At 41.7% G+C, this 17,213-nt stretch overlaps 2 protein-coding genes across 6 annotated transcripts in view; one reads left to right on the top strand and one right to left on the bottom strand.

Moving 5' to 3' along the window:
• Positions 1-123: 123 nt before the first annotated feature.
• On the top strand, positions 124-6,948 carry GDE1 (glycerophosphodiester phosphodiesterase 1). 4 transcript variants are annotated; one of them, XR_008232783.1, is made up of 7 exons: positions 124-470; positions 2,186-2,361; positions 3,663-3,768; positions 4,541-4,633; positions 5,272-5,483; positions 5,677-5,795; positions 5,887-6,948. XR_008232783.1 is itself a non-coding variant. In XM_052772410.1 (6 exons), the coding sequence occupies exons 1-6, from the start codon at positions 216-218 to the stop codon at positions 6,032-6,034; spliced, it is 990 nt and encodes a 329-aa protein (XP_052628370.1). In that variant the 5' UTR covers positions 128-215; the 3' UTR covers positions 6,035-6,948. The 4 variants fall into 4 exon arrangements, 3 of the variants coding, with proteins under 3 accessions (XP_052628371.1, XP_052628370.1, XP_052628372.1); XM_052772410.1 differs by lacking the exon at positions 5,677-5,795 and having other exon boundaries at positions 128-470; XM_052772412.1 differs by lacking the exon at positions 5,677-5,795 and having other exon boundaries at positions 338-470; positions 2,190-2,361.
• Positions 6,949-8,807: 1,859 nt separating this feature from the next.
• TMC5 (transmembrane channel like 5) overlaps positions 8,808-17,213 on the bottom strand; it is a 32,309-nt gene continuing 23,903 nt past the window's right edge. For both annotated transcript variants that reach the window (XM_052772404.1, XM_052772403.1), the window contains exons 15-23: positions 16,267-16,362; positions 15,602-15,677; positions 14,605-14,738; positions 13,249-13,422; positions 11,880-11,958; positions 11,447-11,539; positions 10,296-10,397; positions 9,951-9,996; positions 8,808-9,370 (exon numbers count right to left, since the gene is read on the bottom strand). In XM_052772404.1, coding sequence (XP_052628364.1) covers positions 9,249-9,370; positions 9,951-9,996; positions 10,296-10,397; positions 11,447-11,539; positions 11,880-11,958; positions 13,249-13,422; positions 14,605-14,738; positions 15,602-15,677; positions 16,267-16,362 — 922 coding nt within the window. In that variant the 3' untranslated portion in view covers positions 8,808-9,248. The remainder of the gene's footprint in view (positions 9,371-9,950; positions 9,997-10,295; positions 10,398-11,446; positions 11,540-11,879; positions 11,959-13,248; positions 13,423-14,604; positions 14,739-15,601; positions 15,678-16,266; positions 16,363-17,213) is intronic.

Genomic DNA, 17,213 nt, shown 5'->3' on the forward strand with positions numbered 1-17,213 from the left:
ACAGCCGCCCCGCGCTGGTTAGTTGAGGGCGGGCGAGCGGCGGGCGCCGATTGGTTGCTGGCGGCTGAGGGCTGGCCGGCTGGCTGGCGCTGGGTGCGGAGGTGTTGCCGTCGCCCTCGCCCTGAGGAGAGGCGGCGGCGCCCGCGGCTCCGCTCCCGTCCCGTCCCGTCCCGTCCGGTGCGGTCCGGCCCGGCCCGGCGGGCGCCGCTGCCGCCATGTTGTGCCACGGGGAGGGCCTGCTGAGCTCCCTCACGGCGCTGCTAGGGGTGGTGCTGGCGCTGAGCCGCAGCCCGGCGCTGGCCTGCCTGCTGACGGCCGGCCTGTACCTGGCGCTGCACCTCTTCAGCCTGGAGCCCGCCGCGCCCCAGAGCGCTCAGCGCGTCCTGCGGCCCCGCGGCGCCGCCGCCCGCATCGCCCACCGCGGCGGCGCCCACGACGCGCCCGAGAACACGCTGGCGGCCATCCGACAGGTCAGCACGGCGGGGCCCTACGGTGGCCGTGCCCGCCGCCCCTCCCCGAGCCCCTCCTGCCCCGGCCCGGCGAGCCGACCGTGCCGCGGCGGGCGCTGGAAGCGCGTTTAACGTGCCCGGCCGCCAAGCGACGTACGGGGCCTGGGACGAGGTTAGGAGTGTGAGGCAAAGCTGCCAAACGCTCTGTAGAGACAGAAGGCGCCTCGGGGAGCCTGTCTCCCCGTAGGTCTGGTGTGTGAGAGACTTGAAATCGGTGGGCGGTGATACAAGCCTGCGGGTTATGTGTGGCAATCTGCCTTTCCGGCAGGCACCAAGCCCTCGTCACCCTGAAAAACTCCAGCTTCTTCCGACTTGCTGCACGAAGCTGTGTGGCTTGTCAGTCCTTCACCCACAAGTCGATTCAGAACAGTTTGATCAGAGCTGAGTCTTGTGGGAACTGTGTTATATCCTTGGTGCTGGTGTATATTTTAGCAGTGCACCAATAATGAAAGACTGTATTTTGCTGATGTTGTAATGGACTATTATAGAGAGTGGACAGCAACCTAGTAACAGGTTGTTTGCTTTTTAAGCCTTGAAGATCTGTAAGGAGAATCCACAGTTACGGGAAAATCTGGTATTGTGAGAGCTTCACTGTGTACAGCCCTGCCATGAAACTTAGTGCTGCCTCATCTGCGAGGCATCATGGTGCAGTCAGGGTTCAAAAGCTGAGAATCATTTGAAATCGTGATTAGCAGTCTCTCAAATGTAGGCTATCTGCGATGATGAGATGTTGCTGCTCTGGTGGTCTCTTACCTTTGGGTGAGGCAGGGCTCTTTGTTTTGATAAATTCTGAAGCTGCACAATAGAGTCCCTTACTTGGCAGATACCCCTAGAATAACCTCTAGTGCATACCTGACATTTGTCTTTCTGGTGCATTGGCCCTTTTCCCAGGAGGGCGTTTGGCCTTCAGAACAATTCGTCTTGCTTGCAGTTCGCTCAGGTGCTTTTCTCAGGAGTTCCTGGGAAAGAGCCAGGGCAGGAGCAGGATGTATGAAATGTTCTAAGGCAGCCCAGCTGCTTATTGCTCTCTGATATGGGGATTCCTCAGATAGGAGCAGGGATTTGCCTACATACATCTACTATGTAGTACAAGCGTGGTAAGTGGTGCTTCTGGGAAGTTTTGTATCTACTGTTTATGGTGGATCAACCGTACTGCACGTGAATGGCAAATCTGACTCTTAAAGGAAATACTGCACCTGTGTGCCATAAAAAAAAGGGATGATAGCTTTTCCATGTGCAAGCAAAGACTTTATGCTCTGGTGGCCTGCTCTGATTCTGGCTTGTAAGTGTTAATCTATAAATTATCTAAACTGTAGGCATTTGGTTCCCTTCTCTTTTAGAAAGTAACATAACTTAAGGACTCGGGAGTTATTAGGCCAGAAGGATATAGCAAGATTCTTTTCTGCATTTTTATCCTGAAACAGCCCCAATCCCAAGACTGAGACATTATCACTATGGTTTTTTCTGTAAAATAGATTATATGCTTTCAGTTGACTATGAATGCTTCTCACAATAACTTGGATAAAACCTACTTTGTTCTGCAGATCAAGCTTTCTGAAAGGAACATTAATAGTTTATGATTTTTTACCAGAATACAAACTAATTATAGCTATATTAAATATATAAAGCTCTCTCTTCTGTTGTGTATGTGATTTTTTTTTTTTTTTTTTTTTAAGGCAGCTGAGAATGGAGCAACGGGTGTTGAGCTGGATCTTGAATTTACTGCAGATGGTGTTCCCATTCTAATGCATGATGAAACAGTAGAAAGAACAACTGATGGGTCTGGAAGATTGCGTGACTTGACTTTTGATGAAATTAGGAGGCTTAATCCATCTGCAAAACATAGGCTACGGTAAATGAACTATTGCTATTCTGAAACTACTGTTTCAACAGTGAAAAAAACATTCTTGATAAACAGAATTATTTATTTGATCTATTACTGATGAAAACTTTTGTAAATTTAAAACTTAGTCCCATATGTTAATCCTCATTTGATTTTAGAAGTGTATGAGACTATATCTCCTTACCCATCTTTGCAATAGGAACAGTGAAGCAGAGTCAAGATAATTAGGTGCCTGTGGATTTTGTCCTTGAAAGCCAATGTGAAACAGGTTAATCTCTACATAAGCCTCCCCTATATTGACTACAGGACCCTAAAGATACTGGGTGTTTCGCTATATGTCAAAATTGGCTTGAGTAATTACTTCTAAAACTAATTTTATTCACATACAGTTCTTGACTGATTGTGTCTTGGGGATTCTAAACATCAGGATTATACTGTTGAAAAGGAGCTAGACAAATTTCCTGGGTAGTCTGAGGTAGGAGCTGTGACCCCAGTGGCTGATTAGGTCCTTTCCAGTGGTATGCAGGGGAAGATATTTTTATACATTACTAAAATTTTGATGACAATGCAACTTTTAGAGTATCGTAAGTGAATCCATTTTAGAGGAAGAACTTTTTGTCTGTGCTCCTGAGACACTGCATTAGGGATTTCCAGACTCTTGTAAATGTACCACCTGTGAGTCTGTGGTACAAGTAGCATCTTCCCTGTCTATTACTGGAAAGGTGATCACCTGAACCACACTGAGAACTTCCACATAGGCAGTTACCACTGATGAGCTGTTGTTCCCTCTCACCTTATCAGCAATAATTTACTGGTGTGTGAAGCTGCTTCTCCTACATCCTCAGCTTGTCTTGCTTATTCTGCCAGGATCTGCATTTCTGGCTCAGGGCTAGGGAGCGCAGTCAAAGCAGGGTGAAGTGGGTGCATTGGTGGTCAGCAGTTGGGACTGAACGCTTATTTGTGGTAGTTGAGGAAGGAGGTGAAGAACTGAGGTTAGTGTTTCGGTGTGGGACACAGGGTCAGTGAGCATCACATTAGACCTTGAATTTGGAAGGATATAATTGTCTAGTGGGATTCTGGGGGAAGAGGAGATGTGCACATATCCCTCTACATGTGCAGCCTTTTACTGGGTGAGAGAGCTACCGCTGCCATTGCTAGTGGTGCCTGATCCCACCCCTAATACTAGTGTATCAGCAAACTATGTTTAGGAATCCCTAGGAAACAGCTCTTTGTAGTTGGGGATGTGTGTGCCCGTGTGTGCACATGTGTATCTTGACTGCATTCCAGTGAGGAGTTCTCCATTTCTACAGGAACAAATTCCAAGGTGAAAAGGTACCAACACTGAGAGAAGCTGTTGTGGAGTCTATGCATCGCAATCTTATAATCTACTTCGATGTCAAAGGCCATGCAAATCAGGTACCGCTTACTGTATTAAGACACCTTCCTTCACCCTTTCTTTGGGTTTCTAACCTGTTTTTTTGTTGGTCTCAAACTGATACATGTGGTACAGTTCCTTCTCTAACATGAGTGAGACTGGGTCTGCTATTTTTGTCATCCAAAGCTGGGCTGTCAAAGCAAAGACATCTTCCCTCGTCCCATTCTGTTGTCCTGGGAAGCTGCAACTTAAAATTAGCATGAGCCTTGTCTGTGTGTTGAGTTCAGCTCACAGCACCATCATGAAACAAAGCAAAGTGAATTCCCTGCCTATGCTGAGGGGAGCTAGTATCTCATCTTCAGCCTCCAACTAAGGATCCTGCTTGTCTATAATTTGCATTATGAAGGGAGACACAGGTGATCAATCATTAACATTTTATGCAAATTAGAATTTTTTTTTCTTTAGCATAGCAAAATATGGAAATAAATTCATTTTTCCCCTTGAACTAAACCCTAGGTAGTACTTCAGAATTTTATCCACAATATGTTTAAGGGTATTTCAAACGCTGAGAATGCTACTTATTGCTGTAAACAGAATCATGAAAAGGACTTTTGTGGCAAAACCCAAAATGTCATTTCTGTGTTAATGGTATAAACACAATGCTGTTTTTCTTCTCCCTCCTTTCCATTTCAATCTTGTTACACAAAACAGGAAAGTATTTTTAAAGGGGATTATTCTAAAATGACTTTGCAGTGTAAAGTAAATATGAGTGTATATATTTATATAACATCTGTGTGTATCTCTAATTGGCAGGCAGTTGACGCCCTAAAACAACTCTACCTGGAATTTCCGCGTTTGTATAACAACAGCGTAGTCTGTTCTTTCATGCCAGATGTTGTTTATAAGGTGATGTTTCCTAAAAGTTTATTTTGGATTTTTTTAGTTCTGTCTGGGAATTTCAGTAAGATATACAAGTCCCAGTTCCAGATGACTTTTGGGTTGTTAAAATTGCCAAGACTTTTAAAAACAAATGAAGCATAAATTGTAAGTCTCCTGCATAATCTCATCACATCACTCTGTGCTTATTAGATGCACATATGAATCTACAGCAATTCCCTCCATTCTGAAAGCTATGTAGAAAAAAAGTGCATCACTCTTACAGTTGGCATATGGCCAGGTATCTGTGCGCAAGGTACCTGTTAAATAAACCTCATATTTTGATGTAAATGTAGACTATTCTTAAAACTGTTTCCTAATTCTCATTGCCAAATCCATTTACTATGTATTTTATTCTGTTGCCTGACTGTTACGCAATTTTTTTAACATAAGAGCAGTTGTTTATTCAGTACGTTTGAAAGAAGAATCAGTAAAATTTCATGAACAGCTTTCTAAAAGAGTTACAAAAGAATCTGGGGGGAAGGGGGAGAAGGCTTCTGGTAGAGCTGCAAATGCAAGCTAGCACTTTGTATCTAACCTCTCCCAATTTATATTTAACGCAGCTTGGCTTTTGTATGAATTACAGTCTTTCCTCCTTGATCTTCCAGATGAGACAAGCTGACAGAAATGTTGTAACAGCACTAACACACAGGCCTTGGCATCTGAGTCATTTTGGAGATGGGACACCCCGTTTCAGTTCTTCCTGGAAACATTATTTGTATATGATGATGGATGTCATTCTAGATTGGAGCCTACACAGTTTCTTGTGGCGATTATGTGGGGTTTCAGCTTTCCTCATACAGAAAAATTTTGTTTCTCAGTAAGTGTTAAAGCTAGCTGATACACCAGGAGGCAGTAGCATTCTATTAGTATATAAGGGTGGAGTTAACATAGTATATGTTAATCAATATGTTCCATTTCGTGTTGTTTAAGGTTGTTTAGTTTCTTTACTGCGTGCTGTTTTATTATTTCAAGACTCTATCTTCTCAATCTGTGTTTTTATCTTATGTTAGATCCTAAGTTTAATCTCAAAGGGGAAGAAAACTGTTGCTTTTGCCTGTTTACAATAATAAAACGCAAAAAGATGATGTTGGTAAAGATGACACACTATTGTTCTTGATGTGATACTGATGTAAGACTAAAACTCGGTTGTAGCCTCAGCACTGTCTGCCTTAAATATGGTAGCATCAGCCTTCCTCTTATGGTGTCTTTGTTCATTGCAGAGAGTATGTGAGGCACTGGTCTTCAAAAGGAATTCAAGTGGTTGCCTGGACAGTGAACACATTTGCAGAAAAAAGCTACTACGAAAGCGTCCTTGAATCCAGCTACATCACCGACAGCTTGGTGGAAGACTGTGATCCTCATTACTAGACCTGTGCTTTGTAGACACTCACCACCCTGAATAAGCTATCTTACTCGGACAGGTCTGAATTCACCATCGAGGGGGTATCCACTAGTGCAGACGGGACCACTGACGATAGTTTGGGAAAAGGAGGAGCAGTAGTTTACTTCTGCTGTACGGTCAGATTTGGAATGCAGAAAACCCTTCTGTTGCAACACCAGACAAAGCTGAGGTGCAGCCATTTGCAGTCTGAGGACATGGCACTGTAACGCAGAAAGATCAGATTTGACAAGCTAACTGGGCAGTACACTGTGTGTGCAGGTTGCTTTATAATTCTCAGACTATTGCTTTGTTTTGTTTAAATCTTGGTTATAAAGTCATATCAGCAATTTTTGGTGGAAAAATTTAAATTCATACCTTGATTTTAGTAATTCAAAGAGTCTGCTCCACAACTGTATAATAATTTGAGGTTGATTTATGGCATCTTAAAAATGTCTACGTTGCTGTTCTCAAAAAAGAACCTGAAAATAATGGTGCCAAAATAGAGGGTGAGTGTATTTCCCTCCCACTGCATGGAAAGATGGCTGTGCTGCATCTTGACAAGGAAAAGAAAGCCAACTTTCCATGTTCAATGTGAAGACTATGAGAATTAACGAATAAAACTTGAGCATCTTCCTATCTTCCAGACTTTTTAAAAGAACAAAGGGAAGATAGAAGATTACATCTTCTAATGATACAGCACATGAATGTATTTATTTTTACAAGAAAGCTATATATTAAGTGGTGGTAGTAGTAGAACAAGTAGAGCTGAAATGTCTTTTTATTTTACTTATTGTTTGCATGATTGAAGGGCACTCACAAGGATATGTGGGAAACTGTAATCCAGATTTAACTTGAAATCAAAAGCGCCTGTGGTTACAATAAACAAGTATCTGATAGCTGACAGGTATGGTATTTATCAGCTGTGCATCAGTAGACTGATGTAAAATGTCAAAATTAGTGCAGGTTCCTCGCTATTTTTTCTAACAAATAAGACCCCCAGCTGTTCTCATCACAGCTACCATCAATGTGCTGTGAACAATTTTGGCTCTGCTTTGGAAGGAGCTGGTAGTTAGAGATGATGGTCAGTGATTAGCAAGAGCAGAAAACTCCTGTGGAGCCCGCCCAAACATAAATTAGACCACCTTTTCTTAATGGCCAAGACATGGAATTACTAAGTTTAATAATTTGATTTCAGAAGAATGTGATACTAATTTCAACAGAAATGAGGAATTTGAACATTTAACTGACTGGTTACCTGCTGCAGGTCATTCAGACCTAATCTCACAAGATACCTTGGACTGCATGTGTAGCGATTTGTATGTTTGACTAGAAAGCGTAACCGTGTTTTAGTAAGGTCGTTCCTTGTGCTACTTCAGTGCTGTTGAACTCCTTGTTTCCAGGTTGCTGTGTTTTGGCTGATGTGCAGCACTGTACCCTGGGTGATTGCTTGAGGATGTGCTAGGGGAAAGCTGCGCTCACCAGAAACGGAAGAGCGCATTGCGTGGATTGGTGGTGCAGTGTGGTGCATTGCTTTGGATATAAACGTTCTTGATAGTATGCCTGACAGCCAGTTAGTGCTCATGCACAGAGCCAACTGAGATTTTTAAAAAAATCTTCCATAAAAGAGGCAAAAGGTAATAACAAAAAATAAAATCAGTCATTGGTGGAAAGAACTACACAATTGTCCCAATTAAGGTAAGTCCAAACTTCTGAATTAGCAGCAGATTAACGCTACCTTCTGCACAGGGTGATGTATCTTTTTTTTTTTTTTTTTTTTTTTGCTTTTATCTTGAGCTATATGTAAGCACAAAGAAACACAGGAGTAAAGAGGTGGTTTTTCCTGTCAGGATGACGAGAGCCCCTTCAGTTCATGTCACTCATCCACCTGGCACTGCAGAACCAACAATCTCAGTCTCGTGCACATCCTATAGCATGTGTACGTTACGCCCTCAACCAGTTTCTGTCCAGCCATTTCATGAGTGCCGTAGCCTCTACCATTCCTGCTGTGCTCTACAGACGCTCCTGAGCGGCCATCGGACCATCGGAAGAGCAAGTGACCCTTCATGGCAAGTGGCCCTTGCTCCAACAGTCCATTTTTGTTGCTGCTTGAGTTGCTGGCACTGTGGAGTCACTGCCCCCAGTGCAAACGCTAGGCCCATTTTCACTGTTCACAGCCAGACTCCACAGCTATACGTGCAGAAAAACATAATAAAATTGAATCTCTGGTCTTGCACTGTGTGTAAAGTTTGTCCTTTTTTCTATACCTTTGGTGGCTGTTTTGGGGTTGTCCTTAACCTAAATTATGAGCATGAGGAAAAGATGTGCCTCTTTCCTAAGGGATTTTTATGTCCAAAGGAACGAGGGAGAGATAAACCAGGCAGTAGTGGAAAATGGGCTGAAAAAAAGTATCATCGTGGCAAAGTTGTGGCTCTGGACAAAAAGAAGCTGCATGAAGTGTCTCAAAGGCATATACAATAAATAAAAAAAACCCCCTCAATTGCATTACTTCCAATCTATCCTTAACTGGAAGAGAGATGTGTAAACTTCTTGGTTACAAGCAGTGGTTTTACACAGATGAGAATTTTGGTAAGTAGTTACTCTTAAAAAAGAATTCTGATAACTTTTAATACCAAAGCTGCTTTTGAGTGACTAATAAACTGTAAAAATGGCTCAGAAAAGTGAAAATGGAATAGAAGCTTAACCTGGTTCACACAAGTTATTTTGCAGCCATTACGTCTCAGTCATTAAAAACAACTGCACTTAATTTCCATCTATTTTTATTTAACTAATACTTCACTTTTGGTTTAGATCAGATAAAAGCAGTTTGTACAATATAACTGATACAAAAATATTTTAGGCCAAAGCTTTTATTTACAATTAGGCACAAGTTTCCTTCTATTTAGTCAACAAGTGACCAGCTGTGGAGGGACCCTTACTGTACCGAGGTAAGGGCCAGTCCTGGGGGAAGGCTGGCTGTCCCCAGAGTATCACTGCTTCAAAAACAAACCAAACACACAGGATATTCCCTGCCATTATAAACTGCAGTCAGGGTGCATTTTGCAATCTGTTCTCTATTTTTTCTTCCATTTAAGGGTTAAAAAATGTTTGAATGGTTCTTTCAGTCCTTAGTGCAAAGGAGTATTTATTGCTTTCTGTGGAACCTCAGTCAATGACTTAGCATTTATTATTGATTCTGCCTGCTCACGGTTGAAAATCTTCGTCATCACCTTCATCTTCCCACTGAGCTGCTTCTCTAGCACGCAGGGCGAGTGCCACGGCCTCAGACACGCCAGGCCTGCTGCTGGGCTCGGATTTCTCTGAATCTGGTTTTCGCAAAGGAAGTAACGTTAACTGGGCTGGTGTCAGTATAACCACCCCCCCCATTAAAAAGCCCCATGCTACTTAAGTGTCTCATCTGTCAAGTATTTGGAATGAAGTTACTTGTTTGTGTAAACCAGGAATAGTTTGGGCTACCACACAAGTTTCCATAGCTTTTTTTATTCTGGACATACGATGTCCTAGGGACTCTGCATCATTAATAACCTCTTCTGAGCTTCACACCAAGATGAGAAGTATATGTCTAATGTGACGTAACATTTGCCTGTGGCTGCTCGCATAAGACAAAATGGCTCATTTACCCACAGAAATTCAACTCTGGTATACAGAAGCTTGTGATCAGTCTTCAGCAGTCACCACCAACACCGCAACAAGCTACCAATAAGTGCATCCTACAGAAAACATTTACCCCAGAAAGCCAGTCTTTTTGTTTTCTCTTTACACAAGATGCTAAAATTCTGTGTCTCTTACATCAAGCTGTTATATGCTGTGTGTATACTGTATCAAACGTTTTTACTGAGCTGAGCTTCTAAGAGCTGCTTTCTGTGTTTAGCATTTGTTGCTCACCTGGTGGGAAGCCAGTCCCCCTCAAGATCCCAGCAGAAGAGGGATACTGAAAAAAAACATTCGCAAGTTGATTTAGGTCAGTGTTTCCCTCATGTGCCTGTTACCTTGTATTTAAAAAGATACCAGTTACCTGTAACAAAACCATACCCTCCAGATCTTAAGCAGGTCTGTGAGTATGAGTATTCCAACAGCTATTCTGATTACATTTTTGTACGTGTTCAAATCAATCTTTAAAATTATTTTTATACGTACACCATGTCCTCTTTGTTCAACATACACCCATTGTCGATAGCATGCCCCCAGGTTCTGTATAGGGAAATCTAGTGGAGACTTCAACCATCTCACCTCATTGTAGGATGCATTTTCATTTCTATCAAATGCCCTTCCTGGGTAGCCTGACGCTTGCTGGGCAGGTTGCCTGGATGGGTAGTACGAAGAGGAGCTTCTCTGAAAGACAGAATACTTGGCATTAGCAGTACTATATTCTGGCCTCCAACCATGACTTTATGGTCAGCACTACTCACACCCAAGGCTATTACCCTTCTTTTAAGGAGATGGCTCTTCTACTAGACCCACAATGAGATTATTCTGGCATCTTCTTTTGAAATCTCACCTTAATGACTACAAGAATATCCACATTTTGTAGGCTATCCAACCCGCCCCTCAGGAGTCCCACTCCTTACCCTGGACATGGCCACAGGGTTGTCTAGTGTTTGAAAATGCCCAGCACACAGAAAATGCCCATTGACTTTAAGCTCCCCTCTCTGAAGTCAATATTTATTTGTATTTGTTTATATTATCACATTAATGATGGCCAGTCATACAGGGGGATTTGGGGGGGGGGGTGTTGAGGGAGGGAGGGGAACCTAACAAACCCTTTTTCTTCACCAGCATGTAGGTCAACCCAAATAAAGACTGCACAGCAAAATATGTGCACATTTTAACACTAATTTGATGGCTCAGCAGGCAGGATTGACTTGAAAAATAAATTCAAGTTTAAGACGTTAGATGTCTACCTTGATGTTGTATGGGATTTAAAATGGGGTGAGGTCAAAGCACTTGGTTTTATCTCGGCTGAAAAGACTGGGGGGGGTGCACAAACTATAAACCCCTGAGGAAATCCAGGGTCAGGGGAAGAAGGCAGCCTCCTTCTTAGTCTAGGCAAGGTTCAAGTGTGGCCGAACCCTTTACTGACCATCACTGCACTCCTAGATTAGGAATGTTTTCCTGTAGTTTCATAATCATAAATAATGTCTAGTGAGGGCAATGACTTTTCTATATCCTTCCTAGGCTAAATTCCAGTCTGGAACAAATAGTTAGGGAATTGCCACGGTATCCTTTTGCTGTCTGGAGTTAACTAGTAATCAGTCAACTTAGGTGAAGTTTTAAATACAGACATATCCCAAAATGACAGCCTATTTGCAAGGCTAGAGGCACCCCATGAAATCGTACCAAGCACATAATTGAAAGAGCAGTATCTGAACTATCAAACTGACCTGCTGGTCTTGTCCTCTTGGCGCAGATGGGTTTTGGTCTACCCTTTGCAGTGCCCATAGTTTTTCAAGTAAAAATTTTTTATCTTTTCCTTCCTATAGTCAAGACACATTTGATCATTAGCTGGAACGGACTAATCATCCTTGAGAGGCTCAAGGCCTATGAGCAACCATTGACCAGAATAATCATTAAAATTCCTTTTATTCTGAAATAGTCTGTCTACAGAGGGAGCTGCAGCAGCACAGCTTGAAGGTAAAATTATTTTGCAACAACTCTATTTGTGAGTTAAGTTTCCCTGCAATTCACACGGGGGAGGGCTCCCACCCTCCCTTGAACCATCATAGGAAAAGCAGTTTACAGCTCTACAATAGCAGGATGAGACAATCCACAAGAAAGCCAAATTTAAAAAAAAATAAAGCTGAAAGTCAAACTTACATTAGCAATTTGCTTTTTTAAGAGTTTGGTCATGGTCTTTCTTCCTTCTATTATTTGCCAGTGAAGATAAGTAATAATTCTAAACAAAACCAAAACAAAACAGAAGTCCAACATATGAGCACTCATACCCATGAGAATTTCCTCCTAGTCATTGCCTAAAAAATGTTATCTTGTTTATTTTATCCATTAAAAGATATATATACATATATCTATACATGCATATATATGCATATATGTATATATACACACAGAGATATTAAAAAAAAAGTATGTATACAATTTCACAAGGAATGGCAAACACATGAAACAGCTTAAGACATTCTCTTGGAAAAGACCCAAAGATTTACAGACTTGTATTCAAGATGAGAGGTACAATTAAAGTAAGTCAGCAATACAAGGTGCATTTCAGCTAACAAATAGGAACCTAATGCTCTTACCCAACTTTGTGTCATTTGCTTAGACACGTCTGGACCTTAAATCACGACACTGAATGCTTACTGCTTCCACGACATTCCTGGTCCTGCTAGAATGAGTGGGAACTTGTTTTATGAAAACAGGTTTGGACTCTTAAGTGAGTGCATGGTCCACGCTAGGAATATCAAGCAGTACAGCTAAAACATCAAACCCTACCAGTGGGCACATAGCTTAATACGCATAGTTTTGCCAAAATAATTTATTTCAGCCAAGGGGGCAGTATGTGAATTTACCTGAGAATAGCTGGAAGCAGACTGCAACCTACTTATTAGCATTCCCCCATATGGTGTGCTCACTTTGACATGCTGGCTGTGTACCACCTTGCCCTTCCACCGCAGCGTCCCTAGGGTAGTTCAGTTATTGTTTACTTGGTATCATCTCCTCTAATGACTCCACTGATGAGAAATGGTCAGAAAAGACAAAGCAACCATCTCCCAGACTTCTGGTTTTTATGTCACTCAAGGTCCTAGTATAGATCTGGCCTGTATTCCCTGTGCTTGTGAAAGCTTGCTCTTTCCCTACTGATTTATTCACCTCGGGGAGCGGGGGGGAAGGCAATTTATCCTGCCAACTGTATGCAGCACGTTCCCTTTTGCTGATGTTCCTAAAGCTAAGTGTGCCAGTGGTAATAAGATCTGAAGCCTAGGCAGTACTAGACTAGAAATATTAAATTAACAACAGTGTATCCTAGGGTTAGCATGAAGCTGGTTTGTAAAGAGCTTTGGCATCCTAACATAAAAGGATACTTCAAATACATGCATTTCTAATATATTAGCCATTTCTGATGCTTTAAAATGCACTTTGCAATTTTTTTTTTAATGAAGAATGGCTATGGCATAGCCAGTTTTTTCCACTTCAGGTCCTTTTCCAGTGCTTTTCATTAGCAGGTACTTACAGGACAACAACAGAGAGGACGAAGAAGAAAAGTTCACTGCTAATTAAGTTATGGTAGATCCACACTACCCATTTTGAGGCAGTGTAATTTTCCAGTATTTCTATCCACTCAGAGACTGCAGCGTACATAGAAGACAAACCTCTGAAAGGACCACATTCTTCTGAAGGTTTTATCCTGAAAGTGTGAGAAAACAGTTACTTCAAGCTTCATATATTAACCAGTGATTTAGCTAATATTGTGATTTTGTACAGCAAGATGCTCGTTAGTTTGCTATAGCCCTCTGCTCTCTTTGGACCCTCAGGGAACTTCCATGATCTATGTTTGATTTTTAACTTGGGTCACTCTCCAGCCATTAAAATGCCCACCCCAGACTACGCAGTGAGAGATAAAAGACCTCGCTGCAATGCATTGGGACCAAGCCCTGTAAACACAATCTCGACCTAAACATAACAAGTCAATCACTGTAGTGCAAACTACAGCAAATTGAAAATCTGGATTTTCAAAGTTTCACCACAGGTGCTTAAGGGAACCATCATTTCACCTTGCCTTTGAGGACATGAGTCACTACAGATTTCAGTAACAACAAGATGTGGTGAACTAAGGCAGCCCATAGCAAGAATTAACATTTTCAGGTAGGCTGAAATAGGAAAACATTGTTTGCTTTGAAATTGAACCACTCCAGACAGTCTGAAATTCCCACTTGCCATCTGGAAGTGTTTGCTCTGAAATATTTCATCCCACCCAGTTTCATGTGTAGCCACCTGTCTTTCTAAATCTTGAAATCACATGGCTGAGAATTGCCAAGAAAAAGAAAAGGGGTATCCATGCTGCCCTCATTACTGTGGCCGGAGTAACATGTACATATACGAAGCAGCTTTAAAATACTGCTAACAACCAAGATGCACTATTGCAGAGGTCAGTACTGCCTGCAAAAAGAGCCTCTGAAGTTTGTAAATACTCCAGAAGTTGACCTCAATTGAGTTTTCCCAGGTGTTTCTCCACTGCAGAGCCAGTAAGGCCTATAACATAAATAAGTCCAGGAAACAGGACTAGGTCGCAGAAGCTTTTAAGGAGAAGGAAAAGACAAATTTGCCATGATATTTAAATAGGAACCCAAAACTTCAAGGTAACTGTGTCTCCTCCCACTTTCTTAGGGGACAAGTTACTGCATTAAACACATCCTTGCAAACTCACTAAGCATGTCTTGTTTTCAGAATACAGAACATCTCATGAACATCTGAAACCTTCCATTAGCAATTAATATAGTTTTCTCTATACAAAAATGCAGATTCCTCTGCCTGGTATCAGGCCACACAGCGTAACATAGTAGGCTTCAATGCCAGTGACCTTCCATACCTCCAGACAGTGACTCCAATGACAGACAGGACTCCAAGAAAGGAAGGGAAAAACAGCAGGAACATGAAGGATGTTGTCATTTGAGCAGTTCTCCAGACTTTGCGAGGGGGTTGGCAATTCATCAACAGACTGACCTTTAAAGAGATTAAGGTACACTGACTCTTAGAATGGTGTTACCTGCCACTTCAACTTTAAGTTGATGTTTAAGTCAATGCCACTGAAATCGCTGGTCGCAATTGCTAGAATAGCATCTATCAAAAGTTTCCGAGAACTATTTTTATATGAATTTGATAGATATACTGTAGTTTGAGAAAACTTCAAGAATATAGTCTTTAAATAGTAAGAGGCAAAACGAGGTTCTGATGGGTTTTTCAGAACTCTGTTGAGTAGAGTTTGCTCTTGTAGCATACGCAAGCCTACTGTTCAGGGAAGTTTGAATCAATCTTTCTAGCTATAGCTTTGTTGTTCTACATTCAACACTACAAACTGTTCAATGACCCAACAATCTTAGTCATACTACTGAGACAAGGAATTCTGAAAAGAAGAAATTTCCACCGTGATCTTTAGCTGAATCACCCCGCTTGCACTTAGATAACTTGGGGGGGTGGGGAGGGTGTGCTGGGGAGTAAGCGGGAAGCTAAAGTCACAGCCACAGGCTGAATGTCTATATTGACATTTGCACTTGTACACCATTAATTGCCCAGCCTTTAATTTTACTACTTTATTCTCTCCCCTTTCTAACTGTGCTCTTAACCCCTCCTATAACCCTTCCACACTTTTCACCTCTCTCAAATTTCACAGGTGTGTAATTCAAGGGCGTGCATCTAAATTGTGTTCCTTCAAAGCAACACCCTGCCCCAAACCCAACAAAAAAAAACCTGCTCCCCTAATTGCAAACCCCCACAGCCTCCAGACAAAATCAGCACTTTAATGCAATAAATTCTGCCCAGATTTCAAACAGTGTAAGTTTATGATGACTACATGTAATGCTTGTTACCTTTTTCACATAAAATACTATAGCAAATGATATGATCTGGATACCAGGCAGCAGAGGTGAGAAGAGGATACCAATCCTACAAGAAAGGATTTGTAAGAGAAAAGTTAAATCTTCACTATTCACCACACAGCTCTCAGTGCACTGAAAGCAGAAAATATCACACCAACTTCATACACAGTTAGTGTTTAGTTATTTGGAAATGTAATTATATTAACAATCATCCTGTAACAGTAAGTCAACTTTTAAAAATATGCAACTTCAAACATACATACCTATATACATGTCTGCAAAACTCTGTTGTAATTGGAGTAACATACTCATTCTTAGAAATAAGGCATCTTTTCCAGGGTTTAATACTGAGACTATTTCAACAGGAACACCATCCCAGTGGGGAAGAAAACAAAACTCTAGGATGTTCCTTTTACAGGTTTCTCCCAGACCAGGTGGCCACAGGGTAAACTACTGACTAAAGTTATCGTTATTACCTGCGTAATTACAAAGAGAACTGGCAAGTCACAATCCTTACAAAGGTACTTAATATGTCATCTCAGGCATTTATCCTGTTCTTTTCCCCGTGATGCGAACCCCCCAGAAATGTCAGAATAAGAATGTTCCATGGTATTTCTAAGTGCAAATGAAGTTTTGGCCGTAAATGTAACACTTACCAGGTCAAAGTCTGTGCATAGATCAAATCTAAAACATTTCGTCCGATATCAAATTCTGGCAGCCCCAGGCTCACACAGACTGTAGTTCCAATAATTCTGAGGAAAAAAAAAACCAAACCCACAGCACAATAGCATCTGCTAAACGATAAAACCCTTTGTAGAAATCTCTACAAATGACGTCCTGAATACATGCATCAATGACATGGGGCTGCATTAACCACGTCATGCAAAGCAGCCACAGCTTGTTGATTAGACAGCACATCAAAAATGAAACAGAATTTGGCAAAAGCAGATTCCCATAACACATAGCAGGGTTGAAATAAGACCTAGGATATTTTTCATGCAACTGCCCCCCCAAAAAAGAAAAAAAAAGATTTGTAACTATATCAGAAAAGTATGCTTACGCTTAAAACAGTTGAAAAGGCAAGTTGCCTCAGTACAAAACTGTAACAGCTTTTCAGTTCCTGAGTCCTGAGAATTTTCAGCCTCAATCAAAAAACTGAATCTTGTAGACTGATACTCTTAATATATCCTAAAGTATACCCTACTTCAAACTAACTGAGGTTGCAGGTAGCTGAGACACAGACAGGTAAGCAAGTACTCAGAGGATTCCTAGTGAGGACCAACAATCCCTTTTTATCACCTCCTTTTTCCTGAGCTGGGGAGATTCAGTTTCTGCTTGTTGTAGCAAGAACAATAAAGATTTTGGTAACTATCCCATTTTGCCTTCAATACAGGTCTTGGTACCACCTTATCAGCTGCATCATCAACAGTGTTTCAGGGCTGGGCTTTCAGGGGGTTACTCTGAATACATACAAATAAATAGGAGCAATTGTACTTTTAATCTTTCACGGCTCTAAATCTGGTGCTTTTGCACAGCTTAGTGTAGGACATTCATCACAGCTGACACTGCAGTTTTGGTACTGTGACCTTTTGCTGGGAGGTGG

Source organism: Harpia harpyja, chromosome 21 (genome assembly GCF_026419915.1).
Source record: "Harpia harpyja isolate bHarHar1 chromosome 21, bHarHar1 primary haplotype, whole genome shotgun sequence".
In the NCBI taxonomy this organism is placed as follows: Eukaryota; Metazoa; Chordata; class Aves; order Accipitriformes; family Accipitridae; genus Harpia; species Harpia harpyja.